Source organism: Macrosteles quadrilineatus, unplaced genomic scaffold, assembly GCF_028750875.1.
Source record: "Macrosteles quadrilineatus isolate MER2022 unplaced genomic scaffold, UCM_ALF_1.0 Scaffold_5__1_contigs__length_97177068, whole genome shotgun sequence".
In the NCBI taxonomy this organism is placed as follows: domain Eukaryota; kingdom Metazoa; phylum Arthropoda; class Insecta; order Hemiptera; family Cicadellidae; genus Macrosteles; species Macrosteles quadrilineatus.
In genome coordinates, this window is record NW_026542598.1 from 71,450,047 (window position 1) to 71,477,046 (window position 27,000).

Sequence of the window (27,000 nt, forward strand, 5' to 3'; positions counted from 1 at the left end):
AGTGCCTGCACAAGCCGAAATACTATATACGCTACAGAATACTTCGACGAGGTATAGCTAACTGTCGTTACACACAGTTTCGGCTTTTCCCAATGGGTGACAGCAAGTATTGGGTCATAGCTTTTTGTGTCTACAATAAACTGCATTAACATCGTCACGCTACGGTGCTAGTAGTTTCGACCTTCCACGATAAGTGACAGCACGTACTGGTTAAAAATATTAATTAAAAACTTTTTTTTTATTAAGCGGACTTTTGGATTACCGAAGTTTGGGTTATCGGGACTACACTGTAGTGCGTAATGAAACCCCATTTGATTAAGCTGGAGTTGAACAGTTGTTTTCTGGACTAAATCCCTGTGTGGGAAGTTTGTTAAAACAGTGTAGTGGGCATAAAATCCATTTCAAAGCATGCTTCAGAGAGTTTTTTTTTAGGCTGAGAAGCCCACTTATGGCATCGCAAGTCAATAATGTACTAATGTACCTACAACACATGTTTTGAAAAATTAAAATTAATTTTTTTCTTAATTTTTAATCTAAAGACATTACTCTAAATTTAACAATGGTTTGCATCAATCATATGTTTATTTTTTACCCTAATCCTAATAGTAAAAGGTTAATACTGTAACTAGCTATTCGTTAAAATTATGGTTCTGATACACATAAAAAAGTTGAATTACTTGAGATATGAGTGCTCAAGTGATAACTGCACCTCACCTATTAATGCTTTTAGTGAAATTTAGCTATGTAGGTAGCATGGTAATTGGTATACCTGGACCCAGGACCAATTTACTTTTTTGTTCTGATGTCCATAGAGAGGTCAAAAACACTATTCATTAAAATATATATTATACAGGGTGTCCTGTAAGTAAACAGCCAAACTCGGGGGAAATGGTTCTATGGCCGAATCAAAATAAAGAGAAAATCAAGAATAATTGCTTTGTTAACTAGATATCCTCCGTTTAGCATTTTTATATAAACAATTGTATTTTTATATAGGCCTAGTTCAAACCAATCTTTATGAAACTTGGTATGTATGTTAAAGTAATGTTTAATTTTAATTTTATATATATATGGATATATATATATGTCCGAGAACGCAATAACTTGAGTAATTTTTGTCTGATTTTGATTAAATTTGGTTCAAAGGTGTAAGGCGGGATAAACTTGAATGAGTTCATTCATAGTTTTCATGTAACAGCAAACCTAGGTAGACTACTCATTAAACCTAAAGTAAAGCAATGTTCCATTGTTATTTAAATAGATTTAATTGAAAATAAATTTAGAAAAATGGAAATTCGCTTAGTCAGAAGGTTTGCTGCGGCAGGGGTATTTAGTTGTAAAATGAGATAGGAGGATTGTAAGTCAGCCAGGTTGCACCTTATTTTGCTTCTTTTTACAACCATAAATCATAATATTTCATTAAAATATCTCATGAGCTGAAATACCTCTAATATATTTCGAAGACTGAAATAAATATGTTGACAGACAAAGATTGAAGATGAATTTAACAAGTAATAGTTTACAGTAATTATTTACTGTTAAGCGAGCACCATCAAAACAGAAATATGAAGTCAGACACACTTTACAGTAGAGAAAAAACTTAAAGGTAAAGTCGTTGTATCATTCTTAAATGTATACAAATTGCAATTCTTAAACTATCTTTTAATTGAAGAATGAATTTTGGAAGCTCACATAAGAAGACTTGAGGAACTCTTCAAAAGCACAACCCTGAAAATTACAATTTGTTAGATTTAGAAAAAATTTACAATTAGCCCATTATTAAAACAGGCATGTGAAATTTCATGAAGTTATAGTCGTTCATTTTAATAAGTCACAAGGTAACTATGCACTCATTGTTTTATATAGGCTAGTTAGATCATATGGAAAGACTACTGAAGAGCTAATTTAGAAGTTATTAATCTGTTTTTTTAATACATTTAATTTGCCTCCATGATTGACTTATTTACATAAAATAATGTTACTAACCTGTTGTCAATTAATCTTATAAATGTCGTAGATGACTATAGTTTCGGGGTTAAAACCCCATTTTTAAATCTTTCTATTCAGTCGTTTTACTTCACACATGAACACATAAAGAAAGTTCTGTATGTGTTCATGTGTGAAGTAAACGGTGCGTAACCAGTAACCTAACTACTCAATTCACAACTACTCAACAAGGCAAAAAAACAACATTCATCTAAATCAAGTCAACTCAAGTTTAGTAAAGGACGGACCAAAGTTTTTATCAAGCTTAATCTACAACTTGATCCCTCTAAATATAAAAAGCATTGAAGATCAAGATGAATTCAAGAGGAAATTTAAAGAATATCTATTGAAGAGGCCATATTATTCTGTTGAAGAATATCTAAAAGAAAAATAGGCCAAAAAAAAAAAAAACTGACGACCACGGCGCAGCTGCGCTACCAGTGGGAGATCACCAAGTAAGTATCAAGTAACTTATTTTTGACAACGGTAAACGCAAGAAGATATGTTTGACATTGACCACTGAAGAGAAAGATTTGAAAATAGTCATCTACAAACTATAGTCATCTACGACAATTATAGTATTAAATGACGACAGGTTAGTAACCTTATTTTCTGTTAATAGTCTGATCATAACAGCAAAAACATTTGATCATTTCATTCATTTACCCATCCTTACTTATGTTGGCCTGGTAGTAATACAATTTACCCTACTATGATGTTTAAAATATATAGGTAGTTAGAATTTTAGGATTGATAAAAAATAAGTGAATAGGTACCCAATACCGGTAATAATATAATTTTCCAGGATTTTCTTTATTGAAAATAATACATTAATCTAAGATTCGAGAACAATTTTGAGATTCAAACTTATTGGATCTGACGATTTTGGATAACTTAATTTTAAAAATATTTGATAACTTGCAGGGTGTCCACAAAAGATTTGTCATTAATTTCCATGACTTTCCATGACTATCCATGACCATTTACCATTGATTTCCATGACTCACGAACTTTACACGCAAATTATAATATAACATACACACACAAATAATACTGCCTGGACATGTTATTTTGCAGAAAATACTGAAATATATAATAACAGATAACAATGGAGTACAATAGGTACAACAATGAACTAAAACAAACCGAAAACTCATAAAATAATACAACTGTAATAAATTGAACTGTCGAACATTTGTGAAAAATCCTGAAAAATGCTACAACAGTCCGGGTTACGGCTGACTAGAGCATTGAATGGTCCCCTCAAATCCATCCATAATTGGAAATTTCCATGACTTTCCATGACTTCTTGCCTATTTCCCTGACTTTCAATGACCAAAATTTTTTTCCATGACTTTTTATGACTATCCCTGACTTTCCAGAATGTGGACACCCTGACTTGTACACAAATAAGTCAAAGAGAATGTTAAAAGATAAGATAACTATAAAAAGTAGTCTTGATTAACTCTAACTGGCTCTCTCTTTGTATGATAAAGCTCCTTAAATCACACGTTTTTACTGTGTTAAATGACTGTACAGTATACAGTCTAAATACAACACCTTAACACTAACTGTTCAAAGGTTACCTATTAGGCCTGGTTGACAATCCAACTACAGGTGTTGAGCCTTCAACTGAGCTGCATATTCTGTCCCGACCAGACCTCGGCAGATAAGTGAGAACTCTTGAATGATTTCCTGCACCTTCCGTTTGTTGGCTCTCTCTCTGCAAGAATAAATTAACAACAATCAAGTAACAGTTATAAAATTAAGTCAGAGAGGTTTTGGGGTAAAGTATATTTTTTGTTGGCAGTTCAAGGCTAAAGATGGTAGTTTATACCAGCTTTTCTTTTCCTCGGCGCTTCTAGCAGATTTTTAAGTGCTAGACAATTTAACTGTGATAAACGTTATCCCAATATGAATTAATTTTAAATTCTTTACAACTTTAACAGCTTTTTAAGATACATGTTAGACTAATTATCTATTTCCAGTTACTAATCAATTTACAAACCTAAAATGATTTGTATGAATTTTCCTTCAAATTTTACAAAGTACCTCTCTTATATTTGTTTCTAGGTTTGGATGAGTTTTGATTTAATCTGCCAGCTCGATCAATGACCGTACATCACTGTGCGATGTGACCAATTATAATCTGATTAATTCATCTAAACCCATTGGTTGTTCCATCGCAGCACCCTTCCCAACAACCACATAACAAAATCCGTACAAAGTCAGTCATCGTCCTACCTCTGTATCAGCTTGCATCTTGAAATACAATGCAGTTTTTTTAAAATTATACAAGTGTCCATTTGTATTCCAGCACTTGCACCAGGTTTGGATGCGACATGACAGAAATGACACCATTTTTCATAAAGCTTTGTGGTCTTCATTAAAAACACTTACGACAATTTCTCCTGATAATCATCCAAGTTTTCTCATTAATTTTATATTTGTAAACCCTAGTAGTCAAATTTTACTCACTTGAGAACACTTTTGACAAAGTGTTGCTTGTTGTCTACGGAAGCCTTGGGCGACGGGAATCCGTTGATGGATATTGTCTGATAGAGCCAACGACTCAGGTTATCACAGTACTTCTTGTTGAGGATCAACAGCAGGTCTGCCAAAGGGTCTATACACCCACGGGGTGACTCTCCACCTGAAATCAACAAGGACATTACATTTTTCAGTGCATAAATGGGTAAGAAACAACAAACTCTCGTTAATTTTTTATCCCATAATATTTAAGAAACATCTGGTAAAATACTCTTAACTACAACGTACAAAAATAGCATTACATAGGTACTAACTACTAACCAATATTCCTTAGTATCCTGTGGACCAGCTGTTCCCCAGTAGACTGCACTGCTGTCAACAGCTTAGGCTGCTCTCTACTGAGACCAATCAGGTTTGTGAGGAACACCGACGCAGCTTTGACAGTTGGCAACTCTGGCTGACCCAGCACAGCGATGGCTGTGGGAACCATTCTTAATTAGCTTAATTTCTAAAGCAATGTATTTAAATTTACAGTAATCTAGGACTATTGCACAGCAAACTACGATTTAAATTACTCTTACATTTCTTGTGGATTCATCATACTTAAATGTGAATACTCATGTATGTATTCAGTTGTTAAATCTTGGTCTTAAGCTCCCATGAGTTGGTCATTGAACTAGTCAAAAGAAAATACTAGCTGAAAATTTATAAGCACTTTATCAATTCATAAAATACTGGTTGGTCAGTGTTTTTGCCAATTCAATGACACAGTCATCTTCTAAAGATCAAAATTCCACAGTTTAACCTCATGGATTATCGTTAACGTATTTTATATTCATGGGTCATTCTCCCGTTTACAAAAAATTACTTAAAATATGAGATTGCATTGAAATATACCCATAAAGAATTTAAATATTTCAATCTAAGTGGGTTTTTATTTTTTTAAATTGGAAATCTTCCCAAAATACTCCCTTTTGAGACAGTGAGAACATTTTTTGTAGCTACTGATAACAAAATGGAATTGGATATTCGGTGCACTTAGGTTTGAGTTTATTAAAATATCCAATGAAAAGTTCAATGAGCATATCTACAATTTGCCGACACAATTGGTCATGACTGTGGGAAAATACGAAATGGCTGCCATTTTTTTATGGTTAAGGATAGAATTTATTCACCTAGTTTTTAGTTTAAGAAGTTATTAGTCTATTAGTCTTTTTCTATGGTGCTTTTATACCATTAAAATGAGTTTCTTAAAGTAGGTTTATATTTTTAAATATTACACTGCACCACTTTTTAGAGTCAATGGACAGCGTTGCTATTTCTCACAGCGTTCTCTATTTATCGATGTTTATTAATCTGAAATTTTGGTATAAGTGTATATGTTTTAAAGAGGTTTTTACTTTTCAGTATTTTAACAAACTCCTTTTATCGATTCCAGTATTTTAAGACTACAAAATTACAAACTAACATCAGTCCCAATCACTTACCAAATGTGAGCAGCTCCGTCATGTCAATGTCTTGAGGACAGATGAGCAAGGAAGGATTTTTCTTTATCAGGTTGGCGCAAAGCTGCATGAACGCCTCTGCTACGTCTGTGTGTTCCGTGATAGGTAGCTCGAGTGTGTTGCGTACAGTGACGGTCAGCAGGGACTGTACCAGGGGCTGGTGCGGACTACCCTCTCGACCAAACAACAGACACAGCTGTGGGACAGTAAATGAGAGGTGATCATTCATTGCCATTTGTTAGTTTTAACATAGCAACTCACAACTAGTGCTTATTTTAAGGCATATTAATAAACTAATAAAGGGTCAGTTTAGAATGGTGTGAGTTTTTAACTATGTGGCTTTGTTATTGACTAAGCAAGAACCATTTAAAAGCAAAATAATCAACGTCAGCTGGCCTAGTTTAAAACCATCGAAAAGCTACTAACTTTTACAGACTTGGCGGGTTAAGGGGAAGGTTTCCTGGGTTGACTCACCACTTATTTATCTTAATGCATACATCAGCTGACCAGCTGTCCCTGGTGGCTGTTTTTTCTTAGTTAGGGTGAAATGGGGGGGATGAAATTGCTTCCCCTCGAACTGCCTAAATTTTGTGATTAAGGTATAGCTGGATGTCAGAATAAAAATTATTGTAAAGTAAAATTTGTAATGTAAGTGCAGCTAAAGTACGACATTATGATTTTCTACAAGTTAACATAGAGACCAATCACCTGAAAATTTTGTCCCCAGAGTGTAGCCTGAGGATGTTTAAGAACACGAACAGAGTTCATGATCTACTTTGGTGCAAATTTCAACCAAGTTGATGTATCAGTGCATGCATTCACCCAGAGATAAAAACAGATGTATATTTCAAAGAGATTCAACACTAATACTCGACCATGCACTGACCTGCCTAATGACCTCCAGAGGGGAGGAGTGAGGGTGGAGTCTGTAGCTGGCTGCTAACAGTTCAGTCACTGCAGGTACTAGGGGTGTGCAGCACTCCAATAGTGTGCTGATAGCGTGCTTCAGCACACAGCAGACAGCCTAGGGTAACAACATACACGATAACTTTCAACTAAACTGGGAGAAACCCTTGTGGTTGATTTAGGGGATGGAGACAAGTTAAGCTTCCCTAAGGAAAGTTTTGAGTCCACGAGGTTATGGTTAGTGTACGGTCTTTAACGGAAAGCCGTACGGCGGTTTGAACAACAAAATTAATTCTGGTGCTACCGTTACCTTGTCGGATGTCTTGAAGGTGGATGATGTCCGTCTCGTCCAAGGTAGTGGGTAGTCCAGGGGATGGAAGCGGTGTAGACAGCAGCGGTGTAGACCAAGGGTGCGGGGGCAACAACAAGGGAAATGACTAGCACTGGTGAAGTTAAAAATGACTGGTATATTGAAAAAAACTTAAAACTGACAGAAATGAAGTTAATTGAATTAATGAGTAAATGAAAGAGTCTATTTAAAATGATGTAGGTAGGTACGGACGTCTGCCCATGACGCCGTCGGCAATGCTAGTGAGTAGCGTTTCCAGTAGTCGGAGTGGGGACGATTCGCCGTAGATAACGTTGGGCGAGGTTAGGGTAGCACCAATCTAGGGACTTTTAATAAGTACCGAACATTCCCCCCACCCAAAAAAGCATTTTTTTAGAAAATATTAAAGAACATTAAAGAAACGGTAAATCTTTAAAATCAAAACCTTGGATAATAACCGTCATCATGAAACAAACCTGTTACCTAACTATAAAGATAATACAAAATGTTGATAATATGTACAAAAAGACAAAGGTAACACAATCTAAACCATAGGGAGATGAACTAACTTATTTACAGGGCGTGTTACAATACCTACAGGGGTTTTGACTTTAACAACTCTTACAACTTGGTCGGATCCTGGCATAACCTGAATTATCCTACCTAGGGGCCAAGTCAAAGGATCAGTATTATTAGAGTACATTAAAACTAAGTCTCCTTCCTTGGTTTTCTCAGTCCATTTGGGGCGTTGGATAAGAGTATGGAGATAATCTCTTCTCCAGCTTTTCCAGAAGTGTTGAGAGGCACGAGAAACTAGCTGCCAGCGTGAGAGTAAGTTTAAGGGTTCTTCCGAGATGTCTTCTTCCGGTCGTGATAGCAGGAGGTCTCCTGTGAGGAAGTGGCCAGGAGACAAGTAGTTAAAGTCGTCATCAGGTGACGATGAGAGTGCGCAAAGCGGTCTGGAGTTCAGTACAGCTTCAACACGGCACAGGAATGTGGTGAATTCTTCAGCCGTGAAATTATGGTTTTGCAGTATCCTTTTAAGATGGTGTTTGGTCGACTTCACTGCAGCCTCCCAGAGGCCTCCGAAGTTTGGGGCATATGGCGGAATAAAGTTCCAAATTATTTCTCGTTGAGCCAAATGTTCTGAGATCTGTGAGGTGGAGTTCTTCAGGAGAGAGTAGATTTCTTGTAGTTGGCGTGCAGCACCGACGAAGTTGCGACCTTGATCAGAGTAAATGTTTCGGCAGATTCCTCTCCGAGCGATAAATCTGTCTATAGCGGCTAAACAAGATTCAGTAGAGAGTGAATGCACTAACTCTAGATGGACGGCTTTAACTGCCATACACACAAATACGGCAATATAGCACTTTGATAGTTTTGCATTTCGTCTCGTGCTTTCTTTAACGAGAAAAGGGCCAGCAAAATCTAATCCGACATTAATAAAGCATCGGGTCTGTTGAAATCGTGAGGGTGGAAGATCTGCCATAAGAGGTTGCGTGGGTTTAGCTTTCATTTTGTAGCAAGTGATACATCGAAATAATCGTTTTCTTATAAGATTTCTTGCACCAATAATCCAGAAGCGTCTTTGAATTAATGCTTGTACTAGTTTTGGACCACCATGTAGAGAATACAAGTGATAGTAATCACATAAAAGGTTTGCCAAATGACACTGAGAGGGTATCAATACAGGGTGTTTTGATGATTCCGGCAAAGGAGCTAATTTCAATCTACCCCCCACCATGAGGGTGTCCGAGGATAGAAATGGAGAGAGTTTTCTTAGTGATGAAGAACAAGGCTTGGATAGTTTTAGAGCTTTTATTTCTTCAGAATAGTGCCTTGTTTGAACTAATTTTATACAACATTCCAGAGCGGCATCTCGTTCAGAAACTGATAACGAGCCATAGCGTTTATCACATTGATCAGATCGTGAGTTATGGATAAATCTCAGTACATAGCCCATGATGTTTTGAAGTTTAATAAGTGATGAAAACCTATTCATCCATTGATAAAGATCATTTTGCGGAACAGTGTTAGTTGTTAAGGTGTTCTTCGTGGGAGTTTTTTGAAGCTCAATAACATCCGAAGGAAAGTTTGAAGGCGGTTGAGTCCAAGATGAGATATCATTGTGGATAAAAGAGGGTCCATGCCACCAAAGAGGGTGACTCAACAGACTATTCGGCATTAAACCTCTAGTGCCACAGTCAGAAGGGTTTTCATCTCCTGATATATGACGCCAAACATCAACAGGGGTGATTTCTGTGATTTTACAGACACGGTTTGAGACAAAGGTTTCTAGTAGGTGTGGTGGTGTATTTAACCAACCAAGGACATTCATGGAGTCTGTGAATAGAAAGATGTCTGATATTTGCAGTTTGTTAATAAGCGGTTGGTTCGCTTTTACTAACTGAGAGAGGAGAAGAGCGGCACATTATTCTAAACGAGGGATCGTAAGTGTTTTCAGAGGAGCGACTTTAGTTTTGGATTGCAGGAGATTGCACTCTACACTATTATCTTCACATTCAATACGTAGATACAAGGAGGCGCACATTCCTATTTTGGAAGCATCAGAGAAACCAATCAGCTGAGCGGTTAAGTAGTTACTGAGAATGTAGCGAGGTATTTTGAACTGTGTCATAAGGGGTAGTTCTTTGATGAATTTATCCCAAACATTTTGGAGAGATTGAGGGAGAGGGTCGTCCCAGTTGAGCTTTTCAATCCAAATCTGTTGAAGTAGATGTTTTAAGGTGAAAATAATTGGACTAATAAAGCCGTTTACATCGTAAACTCGAGCAACTTGAGACAATACATTGCGTTTGGTTGGTGTACTGTTGACAGGTGAAATAGAGTAGCGGAAACAGTCAGTAGTCGGGTCCCATTCAAGTCCTAGTACTTTAATCGAGTGTGTAGATCCTAACGGATGGGGTGTTTCTCGACGATCAGCGGGGATTGTGGCGAGGACGGAGCTACTTGAACTTGACCACTTATGAAGTTCGAAACCACCTGATGAGCAAAGTTGGGTGATTTCATCGTAAAGCTTAAGAGCCAAAGTCTCGGTTGGAGCGCCAAAAACAAGATCGTCAATATAACAAGAGGAGCTTAGAATATCAGCCGCATTTGGGTACTTAGCGCCTTCATCAAGCACTAGTTGCTTTAAAGTTCGTTGTGCAATATAAGGACTGCGCGAGAGACCAAAGGTTAGTCTTTGTAATTCCCATTCCTGTACAGGGCCTGTGAGGTCAGAGCGCCAAAACAAATGATGATATTTACAATCAGCCGGTGTTATACGAATAGCTCGATACATTTGTTTGAAGTCACAAGTCATAGCAATCTGGTGCAATCTGAAGTTTGTGATAATAGTTCCAATATCAGCTTGAAGCTTAGGTCCAGTTAACAGTGATTTATTAAGAGACTGATTTGTGTCACTTAATTCAGAAGCGTTGAACACAACACGAAGCGGGGAGGATGTAGAAGATTCTTTAACGACACCGTGATGAGTAAGAATGTATGGAGAGGGCGCAGGGGCCAAACACATATGACCTAGGTCAACATAGTTCTGCATGTGAGTCATATATTGAACACGAATATCTGGTTTCTTGTGAAATCTTGTCTCTTGTTGGAGATACTTGCGGAGAGCTATTTTTCTAGTGGAGCCTAAGTCAGGTTTAACGTCTTTAAAGGGTAAGGAGGCTACGTAACGTCCGGTATTATCTCTCTGGATGGTGGACTGATAGTGGTCTTCACATGCCTGATCAGAGGGACTTAAGGGTTTTGGTAAATTTATTTCTTCCATTTCCCAGAACTTTTCTAAGAGCCTATCAGTGCTTTGAGATGAAACAAACAAAGAATTTAGTTCGTGTTGTTGCATGGGCTGTGTGGGAACATCACCCATAAGGATCCATCCAAAGATTGTGCTGAGGGCGCTTGGTTTGCCTTTAATAAGCGCGAAACCATCCGAAAGAATGTCTGTGAAAGCCTGTGCTCCGAACAAAATATCAACCTTGGCAGGGCGGTGAAAATCAGGGTCAGCCAGTTGTATAGAATTGAAACGATTTATCAATGATTCGGGAATAGGTGCAGCCGGAAGTACAGAAGAGATTTGAGGAATTATTACTGCGTCCATCTGAATGTTATCGTCTCTGTTATAGCGGGAAGCAACGTTACAAGTGACAAGTCCTTTTGCGGTTAAATCAGATTGTTGGCCAATTCCAGAAATGTTAACATTACATTTTCTGATTGGTAAACGTAATGTCTGGGCTAGAGATTGAGTAACAAAATTAATCTGACTACCTCCATCAATAACAGCCCGGCAAACTTGCCAGTGGCCTAGATCATCTTGAACCAACACTTGAGCGGTACCTAGCAGGGTAGAATTACTCATTGAATTATGCTGAAACTGACAGGATAAAGTTTGAGCAGGTGTAGTGTTAACAGAAGTAGTAGGCACGGGGTTGACGGTGGTTGAGGGCGGTGAATGCGCAGCGGAGGTTTGAGGTAGGTCAGGATTCACATTTGGTTTAGGCAGCGGTGCGGTGACTCGGCTTGGTTCATGGAGTAGAGAGTGATGTCTGTTACTTCTGCAAACCCGACAGCTCGACTTAGAAGTGCACATGGAAATTAGGTGGGAACCGAGACATGCGAAACAACGATTGAATGAACGTACTGTAGAATAACGTTTGTGCGGGGCCAAAGCGAGGAATTGATCACATCGGTACAGTTGGTGTTCACCTTTACACATAGGACAACTGATAGCGAGGCGATAAGATGACTGGGTTGCTGTGCGGTCAGGCTGAGTTGTACTGCGTTGAGTTGAGTGAGATGAGAACAATGTTTTGCGAGTATGAGGGATTTGTGACTTGGGCAAAACTAAAGTAGATTTGTGAGATTCTTTAGTGAGTTCATAGACACAGCACTGAGCACGAAGAAATTCCATAAGGTCTTCTAAGGTGGGAAATTGCTTAGATTTAAACTCTAACTCAAATGCTTTCCTTGTACTATTGTCTAAATTACGTAGCGCTAACTGTAGCAACATGAAATCTGACAAATCACCTACTTTTAGGCTTTTCAACGCTTGGACATTAATATGAAACACATCAAGAACTTGTCTTAAACTACTTAGACTAGGGGTCTTTACAGGTTGCTGATCTAGTATTTTATTGAGATAAAAACAAGCCAAGATACGGGGATTGGTGTAGCGTTCAACCAAAGAGTCATAAGCTAACTTATAGTTGTCTGGATCGAATGGTATGCCTTCAACAATAGACAAAGCGGGGCCTTCCAGTAAGCTCTTTAAATAACTAAACTTCTCCATTGGGGCCAAAGAAGTATTGTGAATCAAGTTATCATACAAAGCTTTAAACGAGTTAAATTGTTCCAACTGTCCACCAAACTTACTGATATCTATCTGGGGTAGTTTAGGTTTAGGCTGAACTGCGGGTGATGGTTCAACATTGACATTTGAAGGTGGATCAGAGGCAACAATCTTGTTGTAGGCAGCCATACATTTATAGTACATGTCATCAAACTGTTTAAAAGGCGCGCTAGTATCTACCCTAACGCTAACATCACTTATTTCAAGATTGAGGTTATCCATTTCTTCGGAAAGAGATTCAAATGATGAGTACACATTAGACAAATTAGAATACCTAGCAATAAAACTATCTTTCTGTTGTGGCAATTCTTTTACAAGATCGTAACATAATTGTAACTTATAAAAATACCTTTCTCTTTTCTTAACACACTTTTCAAGACTCTTAGCAGCCATTGTGAAATGTATACTATTAATATCTCTTTAACAAAAATAAAATAAAATACAAATTACAACTATTATAAATGCAGTATTAATAGACAAGTATTAAGTGGACATATCAATCATATCATTGTGAAAGTGAGTACAAGGAAATAAATTCAGTAAAATAAAATATAGAGGTAGAATATTTCCAGTTAGATCAGCTGACTGATAAAGCGAATATTCGGTGCGGTTACGTCAGAGCTATTTTTGGAATGGATACAATACAATGCAGAATATTGTGGTGCGTTAGTTGACCTTGAGACATAGAAACTAGGATAACGGTCAATTTATCAGCGCATAGCTACAAGCCAAAACTTTACAAAACTATTCCTGTCTGTCTGTTCACTGTACAAGGTTATTGAACTCAAACTAAACAACAATTTATAACTACATATAAAATTATTGCAAGGTTTGTTTCATGAGGAGAGAAATTATCTGAGAATAAGTTGAGATGTTTACGTGGACTGTATTTGCGGTTATTAAATTAAGGTGCATAGTACGAAATCATATCCGCGGGTAGAAGGGCCAAATTGTGTACGGTCTTTAACGGAAAGCCGTACGGCGGTTTGAACAACAAAATTAATTCTGGTGCTACCGTTACCTTGTCGGATGTCTTGAAGGTGGATGATGTCCGTCTCGTCCAAGGTAGTGGGTAGTCCAGGGGATGGAAGCGGTGTAGACAGCAGCGGTGTAGACCAAGGGTGCGGGGGCAACAACAAGGGAAATGACTAGCACTGGTGAAGTTAAAAATGACTGGTATATTGAAAAAAACTTAAAACTGACAGAAATGAAGTTAATTGAATTAATGAGTAAATGAAAGAGTCGAGTCTATTTAAAATGATGTAGGTAGGTACGGACGTCTGCCCATGACGCCGTCGGCAATGCTTGTGAGTAGCGTTTCCAGTAGTCGGAGTGGGGACGATTCGCCGTAGATAACGTTGGGCAAGGTTAGGGTAGCACCAATCTAGGGACTTTTAATAAGTACCGAACAGTTAGCCTATAGGTCAACAAAAATAATGACATAATACTGTTTTTTTATCTGTAGCAAAAAGCACTTAAGATAAGTGTCAATTAAATATTATAACTATACATTATGATAATAGTGTACAGAAACATTTGAATTTGAATTTATTTGGCTTGGGATGAAATCAATGAATAGATATTTATTGGGTACTTTGGTATTATCCGGAGGCCACCCTCATACAACGCGCTGTGGCGGTTATGTTAGGTTGGGTTATCATAAATATGTTGGTAAGACGTGGCAGCTAGCGGTAGCGACGCATTCAACTCAATCCTCAGATACTCTCACAATAGTTCTTTTATCCTCTTTAGTAGGTACTTTGATTTACCATTGCAATTATGACAAATTGGTGACCTACTATCACAATATTCGGTGATATTGTAAACTAATTCTACAATATTTTATGACATTGTGATCTACTTATCGGATTCCCAGTCATTTATTATAGACATGGTTTATTGGAAAGGGTTGGGAGAAACTGCCTGAAAATGTTCTTGACTAATCTATATATATAGAACCAATGCTACCAACCACTCTATTAGCGTTGTTACCAAATATGTTAAAAGGCTACTGACCTGTATGATACAAGGGTCCTGCTGCCACTTGTTCACTATAGCTGTCAAGGTAGGTAGTACCTTCTCCAATACCAGGTATACAGGCTGTTCCATGGGTACGATTGCAGTGTCGCCACTACCTCCACTGGCAGTGTGGCCAGCCACAGCTTGCGTGTCTAATGAGTTGCAAATCATACTCAGCATCTTCAGCCTGAGCAAGAGTGCTGCTTTAACTTCTGCACTATCCTGTGAATGGAATATTAATGTTTATTTCCGTTTGAACAGTTCAAATATTTAATTGGAAATAAAAACGTGCTGATAGTAATTCTCAAATATCCCCATCACAGCCAACCTGCAGACCAAGTTGTGAATTTCGATCTGTTGACTTGAATGGTTGTTTGTACTAGGTTATATTAGGTTATAAAACGCTTAAACACCAGGGTGAATGTTTCAAGGCTCAGATGAGTGTAAAAGGGTTGACTGGATCAGTCAGCTGTTTCCTTTAGACAGGGTTGTTTAAAAAAATTTTTAATTGATCAAAGGCCATCTGGATCGAGTTTCAAAACTGTCTACAAACAACTGATATTTCTCAGTATTAAACCAGCTATTTTTTCTCTGTGGGTAGCAAATTATTGCATTTAAAATTTATACTAGTAAACCAGCTAACATTTTAAAATCGGTTAGTAATAATTGTTACTCACCGGTTGGTTTAACAGCAGTTGCAACTCGTCCACACAGGGAAGCATGACGTTATCCAGGTACTGTATGATAGTCTGCAATGGTAGTATTGACAACACCCTTCCCACAGAGTACATCAGACGCACACTCTCATTCTGCTTCAGAGTTCCAGCTCGCAACACCTCCTGTCAACAAACATAGCTTGAGACAATGTTTACATAAGAAAGATTGTCTTGCACAGTAATAAGAGTTAAAATTATAATTCCCCAGGTCTGTCCAAGCCAACAGTTGGCCTGAGATATTGGTTTAAGCCAGAAAAGATTTTTGGGACAAGCTTGGGTTGGGTTATTTGTTATTTGTATTAGAGGTACCGTCGTATGCAACCTTTTATCCTTACAACTGCAGAATGTATCTACAAAGATTGCTCAATCAAAAATTCAAGATTTTTTTGTGATTACGAGAGACAATAATGATGATATTTATGTGAACAAGAAAGATGTTCATGATTTTGCTGTGATCACAGTAAGGATTTTAAAATACGTACAAATTTTAAAGATTTTACTGCAATTGAGGGAGAAATTTATGTACAATAGTTTAATCAACTGATATTAGGGTAAAAATAAAATAATTAATACTTTACTTTTATCTACTTCTTTGAAAAATTCTTAAAACAACCCGATTTTAGCTAAAGACCAAAAGGTCAACGTTTTACATCTGACACGATCCAATATCCAACAGAATTCTAACAAAATAATTAATCTGTCTCACAACATCTATGAATTTTCTTTACTACGAGGTCTGTCTATAAATTAAGGTCTCCATGAAACTCCCGCCATAGCCAAACACGCTAGTTTAAATTTGAGACCACTGTCATGTTCCTCACTTCATCCACTACTATCTAGTTGGTTCTCATTCCTATGAGATAATTAGTATCATCATTATTATATTAAAAAAAATAATGGAAATTGAGCTACATAGCCAAGAATGAATCCCCTTCTGTAATTCAGTTTCTGGAGGAAGGGGATCAACCCCTGTTGATTAATGTTTCAAAATTGTCATGAGTATATGAGAAAAGTGTCTCAACATATAAAATGTCCATTAGTGGGGAGTTTGTAGAATTTGTATTTGCATAACTGGGTCCGCAGCTGGTGTTCATCAGTTTCTATGGAGACAGTGATTGAATTCAAAGAAACTCAGCTCGCTTATTGGCATGTTTCAGACTTCTAGAGTCAAATAATACTTCTTACAGTCTTATAGAGTTGTCCGATATTAATTTGATAATTCCTCTTGTTCAGTGACACTGCTATCTGTATTCAAAATTACACTAAATTTGGTCCCTACTTCAATTGAGACTAACGAATAACAATAACAGCAGTCAGCTTACACCATGAAACACATTGTGCAAATGGTTAAAACCACCTCCAAACTCCCTTGCTACTCCTCGCGTACATTTTTTCTTTCAAAAACCTTACTCCATTCACGTCCGTCAACTGGCAAAGGACTTAAATGATGGTTTCCGACCAGGACCACAGACATACAATTACAGAACTCCATTTATACTTGGCAGGAGAAATTTTCTTTCACACCATATTTTAATACTGGGACTAGACTATTTGTTGGGGACAGCAGCTGAAGAGGCAGAAGATAGAGAGATGGAGAGCATTTTTTGGTGCGGCAAAATCTCGCCTTGGGCAAAAAATGGCCATGGGAGTGAGTGAGTGAGCTAGAGGTGTGCGGATAGTGAAATTTCATTTCGGATCGGATTCGGATCGGATAGTTGAGGCTCGGTTCGGATCGGATCGGATATTGGGAGGTTCGGATTTGGATATTTTCGGATTCGGATAGTTCGGCGCGGTTAAAAATAAGCTGCATATGTATTTTTAACCTATAAAACAATGTAAAGCTGTGTAAATAAACTTAAATGACGATTTTGAATGATAGAATTTCAAATTAGCCAAGTCCACAGTTTTCTCTCTCTTGAAAATCACAATTCACAACATTTATTTTCAAAAGTTGGTTGCTTGAATTAGTACACTAACAGCCGAAATCTTCACACAACACCTTAGCTCAGCAGGACTGATGTAAAACGTTTGGGCTTGTTTACTTGAGGTTATGTTTTATCTTGTTTCCTGGTTCTCACAAGCTAAGGAGTTCGATCTCAAGTTTATTTTCACATTGTAAATCCTTACGTTTTTGGAACGGATTATTGGCCTTAAGTGGCATTTTGCGGGTTTGCCAAGTTTCGAAAACATCACTAATGCACTAAGATGGGCTCTAACTCACAATTTGATGTTGGGCAATTAAATTAGACTTTATAACTGTGTAAAAGGTGTGTATCCCTGAATTTATAAATTGCATTCTACACTTATTCACTGCCAAACATAATTCAGTAGAACCTTGATGAACCGAGAATTACACTAGCCTACATAACTTCATTACCCCCCAAGTAAAATACCAAGATAATTTTTATAATTGTATTTGAATCGTATAATCTTAGTTTGTTAAAAATGGATTGTATGTTCAACAATAATTGCAGTCCATTATTGTTAAGCAGTATGGTCCCAAATTATTGTTTTTGATTTTCAAACACCACAGTTCATTTGACAAAATTATAGTTGAAGCAGCCCAATGTCAAGTCACGCTTGTGCAATAGTTTGTTTACAAGCTTTCTCCAGACCGGGGGAGGGGAGGGTCTGATAAGCCGTCTATTGTTCACCCCCAAGAAGGTCCGACCCTCATTAGTGCCGCTCGGCTGCACTCAGTGGGGAACCCAATACCACAAATCAATCTTTTAAATGAATACAAATATTTGGTAATAATTGTTTTATTAATATTCACCTTGAAATTTCAATAAATTTGGTGTAAAATTTGACAAAAATCGGCCATTTTGACCGATTATTAATACAGTACCAAATACCAATAAAGTAGTACATTCACTGGTAATTAAATAATAGGTAAAAATTAACCGATTTTTGTCAAGTTTTACCCCCCTGCTGTGCGCTATGTCACAAAAGCTGATAACGACATGGGTGATTAGTAACCATGGCAACTTGTTGAAAGCGTGATGAAGGGAAACCCAAGAAATAGAAGAACAAAGAGAAAGAATAACAACGTTGTTATCTTTATACCTTTTTTACAATTTCCGTTATTGTTATCTTTATGTAAGATTTTATGATTTTGTTTCATAGGTTTATAAAATAATTCTTTTTAACTACGGGAATATCAATTTATAATTTATCAACGTGCTTCTCTTCTGAAACAGCAATACCGGATGCATAATAAAGGTCAATGACCTAAAATATCACGATTGTGCAATATTGTATTTTGATGTTGAAATTAAAATCACGACAAAAGTTTGTATATATCCATGGTCCCTATAGTTTAATCATTTAATATGTACACAATCAATGCTAAATAATCGTGGTTAGTTCTACCTTTATTTTTTATTATTCAAAGTTTCTACACAGTAAGACAATCCAAAGTCAAACCGGGCAATGAATACCCAAAAAAAAACGTATCTTGTCCTGTGATTGGAATACCACTCGCCGGCCAGTCCTTTAGGTTTAGGGAAGTAGTGCAAGTCTATATATAGCTTCAAGGTCTTACCCACCCCTTCCCCCTACTTGACTCACTACCCGCGCTCCTTTCGAGGTCATTGCCCAACCCCTCCCACCCTTCTATTGTGTTGCCTTTCTATTGTTTCTATTCTGACTTTTTTTTGGGAAACATTAAATCTATTGTTTACGTAACATCACAGTAGTAGGCTAGATTTTTCTACTTTGAAACAGTACTGTAAAAAAAACTATTACGCAGCTCCCCTAGTATCAGGAGCGAGACAAGCACGAGTTGACTTTCATTTGACCATGGTAGTTCTTTTCTGCTTTAAGTCTGTTCGTTCCAGACGAATCTAATCGTAAAGCAAAACAGCCGATAACGACTAAACTAGTTATCAGTATTGCATCATACGGCTTCTTTGCAGTTTGATGTTAGGTCGTTGGAAACGTATTGCTGTAATTTTGTCCTGGGAAACTAATGGTGGCTATGGAGATTTAGTTTTCTGTCCAAAACGTCAAAATATATTGTCTATCCGAAAAAGTCGGATATATAACGGATAGCGTCGGATATCGAATTTGGGCCCGGTTCGGATACGGATATCCGAACCGAACCGAATCCGACCCGATTTTTCGGATATCCGCACACCTCTACTATTTAAGTCAATTTGTTCCATAAAGATAGGAACCAATAGCATAGTAAGGAACATGAGGTTGGGCTCAGATTTGAGTTAGCTCACATAGCTTACTTGGCCATAATTTACGGACAACCCTTGTACACGACACAACTGTCTGACCTACCATTGCCCTTGTCAATATGAGATGAGAGTGAGGCTCCAGCAGTAACTGACAATCTCGTGTGATATCCTTCAGACTCATGGTGGCTGAGGGAGCAGTATCACTACTCTCCAGTCCAAACATCAACAGTGGTATCACTTGTTGGAGTGTAGTAGGGTGGCAGTTCATCCATTCTGCATATGCTCCTGAAGTTTAAACAGGCAATAAAAAAATATGATTTAAATTAGCGTTAAAACATTGTACTAGTTAGTAGTTAATTATTAAGACAACGTATTTTGAGCAAATAGATTATGCTTGTTAGTATTTATTCATATGTGCAATTTGATATCAACCGTTTGAGAATAAAATTTCCCTATCATACCAAAGAATATTAATTTCTTATCATCCATTGTACCCCTGTAAATTAACTTAATTGTAGTCTCACAACTAAACTAGCAACATTCAAACATTTCCTAATCCAATCACACACCTATTACATCCAGTGTAGTAATGGCCACTCTGATGTTTAGTTTGTTGAAAGGAATGGACGGCAAGGCGGCGAAGAACTGCGGCAGATGTCGGTCCTCGGCTACACTAACTGACTCAGCCACAGACAGCACTCCGTGAAGTGTAGCCTCCAGTGGCTGCCAGCCTGCCTCTGACACCAGGCATGTCTGCAGTCTGTCTAGCAGCAACACTAGCAGCGGCTCCCTCAGCACATTGTAACAGTACATCTATACAACACAACTTGATTATGATGTATTACACCAAAATAGAAATATTTCAATCAGTTGGTTCAATAGAGCACTTGACGTAGGAATACATTAGGGAAGAAGAAACGAAATTTAAACAAAATTTCTTAATGAATATGTTACAGAAAGATAGCACACACAAGTTTACAACACAATAGGCCTTACATTTAATCCCCCATGGGCGAAATATGAAAAGATTACCAGTACAAAATCAAAGCCTCTATCAGCTTTCAACCTCTAAGCCCTAACTGCAGTAAGTAGAGAGGTAAAATGATAAAGCGTACTCTTTTGGATTATAGCTCAGCAATTAGGTGAAATCATATGGCTACTTTTCACCATTGTCTGACATTTCAGTCAGTAATAGAAGCATAGAGCCATAGACAAAAAGCATTAAATACCTATAGACTGTCAGCCGTGCTGCGGTTACCATGGATACCATATGTTCTGGTGCACACTGTTGGGAGCTTCTGGCGCTCCTAGCGGTGTGTGCCAGAACTTATGGTAACCGTAGCACGGCTGATGGTCTATATTTAAATCTTTTTGTCTATGATAGAGCATAGACTTAGTGAGTTTTAATCGAATTCTGGAATATTTCCAAGCAAGGCTGGTTTGTTGGGTAAATTGCTGAGTAAAGGCTGCCAAGGTTCACAGACTTCCAGCCTCATAACAACACAACTACATTAGAGATGAAAATTATCGTTATATTGCGGTAAAGGTTATCACTAACACGTTACTGAGCAATAAGAGGAACAGGTTATCGTAACCAGTTATTTCAATAACCTAATACGAGAACTCCAGGCCAATATCAGTCAGTCCGGAATGAAATGACGACTTAATGTTGCCGAGCTAAAATGTTATTCCTTCGCTGTTACTGAACTGACTGTTATTTTCTTAGAATTAGATCAGACAGTTATTTATCCGCATATCATCATGTACAGTCTTATTCTAATGATTTCCTTTTTTTGGATTTTCAATTTCACCCTAATAGGCCTACTTATTAATACAGTTATAGTTTTTATTTGACAAATTATGTTATCCAGGAAGGCCCAGGATAACAGGGTTACATCGGCAACCTAGCAGCTGGCGTTGGCAAACCTACTGAAAGAGTTATTCAAATAACAGGTTTCTAGCAGTAACCTAATACCACGATAACGATTATTTATTTTTTGATAACCCTGTCATTTTGACTAATACGTTAGGTAACACCCATCCCTAATGTACACTCTAGATTTATACAACACTATACTTCACAGTTAACTTTTACAAGCCTTTTGTTGTAGTAAAGAGTTCAAGATATTCTGTCCCACAATTCTCACCCCATGTTAACTTAATGCACAAGTGAGAACCACCAGGAAACAAGAAAACTACACTATGATAATAATCCTAACTATGATGAGGTGTTGGCCTTATAATGGGAAAAAGAACAATGGCCGTAATATAATCATACCATAGTATCAGCGATGTCCTGTCGATAGCAGCGGAAAGCCTCCTTGTCCTCAGTACTGATTGACATGTTGTCAGGAGGAAACTCCGCCTTATGTACCAGCACTGCGGCCAGGTTGGTGTACACTGGTACAATCAGAGGCATCAACTCCTGGTGCTTGTCCATGTCACAGGCAATCAGTTCATCCTGGAACCAAAATTAAATTTATATTGAGCCTCCTAACGTATCTGCAACCAAAGTTTCCACATTTTTTGTCACTGTCTGGATAGGAAATTATGGTTTCCCTTGTTATGGCAATGTGTAAGATTATTGAAAAACATCCAAATAAACTTTAACACATTTTTACAAATCTGTACACATTTATACAGTGTGACTGTCTTATCACATAGTTACGATCATAGAACTCAATTTTCACATGGTGGGGGTATTGAGTATCCCATTGGTTCTTAGCAGCCAATACAAGACTGTACATTACACTGGGTTGGGACTGGCTAGAATAAAGGAGGGTGAATTAAATAACTCAGTGTAGGTGATAGATTTTTACCTAGAGCTCTCTCTATTTACAACCGAAGCTTGTTACGGGCCCTCATCAAGAACAACCCTCGAATCAATTGCCAAAGTTATGTTATCTAAAAAATATCATTCACTGACATTCAATAAATTAATAGACACTGGAAAACTAGTTTAAATATTTAGTTGAGCTATGCAAAGTCAATGAATTAGATATCGGTAAAAATGTCTTTTACTGTGATTCAAATACCGTAATATTATTTATTTTGACTATGCACATTCCCACATCCTATTTCGCATAGCGGTTCATGATAACAAAAGCTATCAAGATGATGCTAGAACTAAAGTGGGATGATTCAGCTAAAGAACATTGTACGCTATGGTCACTATAATTGATGAAGTTATATCAATTGCTAAAACACCAGATTTATGTGAAAAGTCCATTACAATAAGCGACTTCTACAACCTTAGCGGAAAACATAGGGTTATTGAGCCTTACAGGTACCTATTAATTTTATGAAAAAAAAACTGTCCAAAGTAGAATGATTTTTTTTAATTTATCCCATATAACATAAGAAAATAAACATATTTTACAGATTAAAAATTTAAGATTTAAACAATTACTGATTATATTAAATTTACCATTTACCAATTATCAGATTATTAATAGATTACATTTAATTATTATTCTATGTAAGAGTAGCACCTATTTACAGACATAAGAGTGGTCCAGAGGTATAAGATGTTAAATTACCTGGAGAATATACCAGAAGCCGAACCCCAGGTAGCTGTAGGACTCGTGCGTGGGGTAGTGGCCCGCAGCATTACTGCAGGACAGGATGATGTTGATGAGTTGAAGACAGCTGTCTCTAGCCTCGGTCAACAGAGAGTGGAGAATAAGACGGGGGTGAGACTCTCCCATGCTGACAAACAACCCGTACACTGACGATATCAGGTCCTACAATCAGGATTACATTGTGGGTCTAATGAAAATCATCAATGAAATGACATGTGTTGTTTAACGCTAGGCCCTAGCCATAAGCTGTTACTCATTAGGTTAGCTTCGAGGGTCACAACATTATAAAATAGCTTATGAAGTAGGCCTAGGTGACTGGTGGGATTTGAACCCGGAATTCCAGAAGACAAAGCTTTGGACTTAGAAGCTTTAATGGAGAAGTCCTTAAGCTAAAATATGAAATATCAGTTATACTTTTTTGTTTTGTGTCATTTTATAATCATTTAATATTTTATGCAATGAGGGGAGAAGATAATGATGTCACAGTGACCGCAGGTCTTCACAATTTCCCTGCTACTGCAGAGAATCTCACACTTTCGCCTGCAGAAGACATTTGTGGTTTTGCTGCGACCATTGGAGACGTTCACTAATTCACCATTATTGCAAGAGATAGGCCTAATGTTTATATTGTGTTTTTATAGACCAATTAATATTTTTTTAATAATCAACAATAATCAAACCAAACCAATTTTGGCCTATCCCAACTTGGTCTGAAGTAAAAAAGCCTACCCCTATACCCCTAGGTAAAACAAAACCATTAATACTTACCTCAAAAGATTATTTGGGATCAAATCAATGCACTCACCGGTTTGTCAGCATGATGAACTACCAGGTCGTAAATGGGCAACACACGAGATATAAAGTTGAGCACAGCCGCCGGATACTTGTGTGATGTTGGATGGTTCACCATATGACTCAGAGCTTCCAACACCCATTCTACCAGTCTGTCAATATCATCAGAACTAATTGCTAAGTAGTCTCATAAAACGCATGACATATTTTATCCTATATTTTTGTGGTAATAAGAGATTGGTAAACAATTGTAAAATTAATAGCAAAGTACCGAAGACTTTTTTCAGTTCTCCGTATTGGTTTTCCCCAGGAACCAATTGTATTGATTTTGAATTTATTTTTGAAAAAGGTTGGTGGCCTTTGAACCACCAAGACTTACTCCAAGGAGATTTTAATTGGTCAAAGGATACTTAAATGTGGATAAAAACACAAACACAACTTACTGTGTGTTTGAATGTGAAGTAGTGACTGTCTGGACGAGTCTGGAGATAAGGTTGTCACACTCAATGATTGGAATACCCAGCTGTAGCCAGGCTGACACACAACGTACTGCCTGACTGACCAGCTGACTGTCCTTGGACTCTGACAGCACAGAGTCTATCAGGCCTACCACTACAACAAAAACACAGGAACTAGGTAACATTTTGGCATGATCTTCATACAGAATTGAACTCATTTTAGTTGTAATTTTCATGTTTAAACTAAAACAAATTTTTGACTAAGTAAATGTACACAAGTTTAAAACTAAAACGAATGCTTAATTGATGAAAACTCAACAAACATTTTATTAGAGTAAATTAAAATTACCTTGAGGAATGCTTCTTTCGAGCTCCAGTCTTGCATTCACCTTCTGATTTTGTGTCATCTGCATACTCTGAAACTGAAGATAATTCATTTGTAGACTAGTAAAAAGTTTTAGGTTTAACTGTTTTCATCTATCCACGCTTAGTGTTAAGCAGTACAACATCAATTAATGGAATCTTCAACTACTATGCTAATATTTGGCAAAATTACCATATAATTGTTAAAGTCATAGCACAAGCGAGCATAAGTAAAAGGGATGAGCTGACGTAAAGACAGTGCCTGTGTATAATGACTGTAGAAATGTCAGACAATTTTTTCCTGCAATGCCTTTATGGATGCGAAAAAATTGAGCCATTATCCCCTCAAGTCCTGGAAGTGTGTTAGCCACTGATATTTCAGTTTTGTTTGTTCACACTGCATTTATCATCATCTAACTGACGGTTAAGTTTGCAAAATGAATACAAAATAGTTTATGACAGTGTTATATTGAGCAATCGAAATACAATGTTTTTCCAGAGTATTTTTGCCTCTGTAATCCAAGGTTAAATCCAAAATAACGTCGAATACTACACTTCTTCCTCCTTTGTTACTATGATAGTTTATCTTCTATACATATAAAATCCAATGTAGGCTATGTTTGTTGTTTGGTTGTCCTTTATGCGTTACCAATCCAGCCATCCGATTGTGATGAAACTTGGGGGAATTAATTGTTCAATGTGACACCTCCAAGAAGATTTGTGTAAAATAAAATTTTGGAAAAGTCCTCAGGCCCTAGTGGTCTTTAAAGTTCCCATGTTATCCTTATTGAGAAAATATTTGTTTACATTTGAACAGATGAATACAGATGAAAATAAAATTTTGGAAAAGTCCTCAGGCCCTAGTGGTCTTTAAAGTTCCCATGTTATCCTTATTGAGAAAATATTTGTTTACATTTGAACAGATGAATACTTTTAATTTACACTATCATAAGGCAGCCAGCTGGTTAATTAAACTATACAGTAGGCCTAATATATAGTAATACCTATATAGTAGGTTAGTTTGTTTTAAGATTGTGTCATTGATTTGAGAAATAAGTAAGACAATTATGATGCTTGGTGGCAAATCTGTGCATGCAAGCCTTTAATTTTAGACCAAAACGATGCAGATCTGTTTGGTTGAACAGCCAAACGGACTTGGAAAAGTAAAACCAATACTTTTTATATATATTCTGTAACCGTAGATGTATCAACCTATGGTTGACCACAGATTTTTTAAATTAAAGAATTATCTTACCAATAGGATTTTGTGGAAACTGTAAAAGAATATATTGTTTACATATATGGAATGGTTAAATTTCTTGAAATCACAGTAACGCATGATGGGTAAGTGAGTCTGACATAAAAAATGCTAAAGCTTACGAAAAGTTGTCCTATCAGTTTAGTTTAGTTGAAAAGTTTGTGTATTTGGCAGTAATCAGTAATATACATTAACACCTACTCTGTCGTGGCTCAACCATGTTAATTTTGTTCTGACTACAGTTACAGCTTCAACAAGGATGTCACTAGTAACAACAATAGTCAAAGGTTTCACTCATTGATGGATAAGTTAAGCTACTGGTGATTGTACCCAGAAAATGAGTCCTTACCTCTTCCGGGATTACAGTGAGGACTTCCAGTAGGATCCATAGGGCCTTGTCCGGAGGTACGGAGGGGAGGTTGGTCGGCTGTAAAGTCCCAAGAAGTTCAGGGATAGCTCCAGGCCAGTACTTTGGAGTTGTGTGAAGGATAAACGCAGACAACTGAAAATTATAAAAAAATTGTAACATAGTGTTATATTCAAAGACAAAGGTAATTGTTTCATCAAAAATGTTTTGCACTGGTATTATCATTGATTACAAGGGTTTCAAAATATTACATGTTTTTAGTTTCTTTTAGCCAATTCCCCATATAGGGAGTAAAATATTACATTAGGTCTCATGGTGAGACCTACTGTAATCTCTAAAATAATTTTAACTTTTTTTACTTATAAACTAGATGTACCTAACCAGATTTTGTGAACCTGGATTTGGAGCAAAAGGGTTAAACTGGACACAAGGCTAGGTATTCGAGTACCTGGTAAGCTTATTCTAGAGTCAATTATTTTACATAAGTTAACTTAAATGATTGACATGTAAAACCGTTAGCTTTGATTTTCAGGGTGAAATGTGCATTTCCCTCAAAAGTGCCATAGAATAAAGTGCTTAAAATAAACCCAATAATGAGAAAAAAGTGTATACCAAACAAATAGGTACAGATTATTTTAATAAAGAAAGTTCTCTTTATAAGACTCTCTTTTTC

General features: G+C 37.1%; 1 protein-coding gene across 1 annotated transcript in view; it reads right to left on the reverse strand.

Annotated features, from left to right (window-relative positions):
• Window positions 1-27,000, reverse strand: part of LOC128995200 (importin-13) — a 28,758-nt gene continuing 1,758 nt past the window's right edge. The window contains exons 3-18 of the mRNA XM_054420133.1: window positions 26,310-26,462; window positions 24,689-24,761; window positions 24,325-24,493; window positions 23,895-24,033; window positions 23,048-23,251; window positions 21,787-21,969; window positions 20,078-20,321; window positions 19,612-19,793; window positions 15,283-15,444; window positions 14,603-14,827; window positions 6,868-7,005; window positions 5,964-6,177; window positions 4,798-4,953; window positions 4,465-4,639; window positions 3,573-3,709; window positions 1-1,728 (exon numbers count right to left, since the gene is read on the reverse strand). Coding sequence (XP_054276108.1) covers window positions 3,598-3,709; window positions 4,465-4,639; window positions 4,798-4,953; window positions 5,964-6,177; window positions 6,868-7,005; window positions 14,603-14,827; window positions 15,283-15,444; window positions 19,612-19,793; window positions 20,078-20,321; window positions 21,787-21,969; window positions 23,048-23,251; window positions 23,895-24,033; window positions 24,325-24,493; window positions 24,689-24,761; window positions 26,310-26,462 — 2,529 coding nt within the window. The 3' untranslated portion in view covers window positions 1-1,728; window positions 3,573-3,597. The remainder of the gene's footprint in view (window positions 1,729-3,572; window positions 3,710-4,464; window positions 4,640-4,797; window positions 4,954-5,963; window positions 6,178-6,867; window positions 7,006-14,602; window positions 14,828-15,282; window positions 15,445-19,611; window positions 19,794-20,077; window positions 20,322-21,786; window positions 21,970-23,047; window positions 23,252-23,894; window positions 24,034-24,324; window positions 24,494-24,688; window positions 24,762-26,309; window positions 26,463-27,000) is intronic.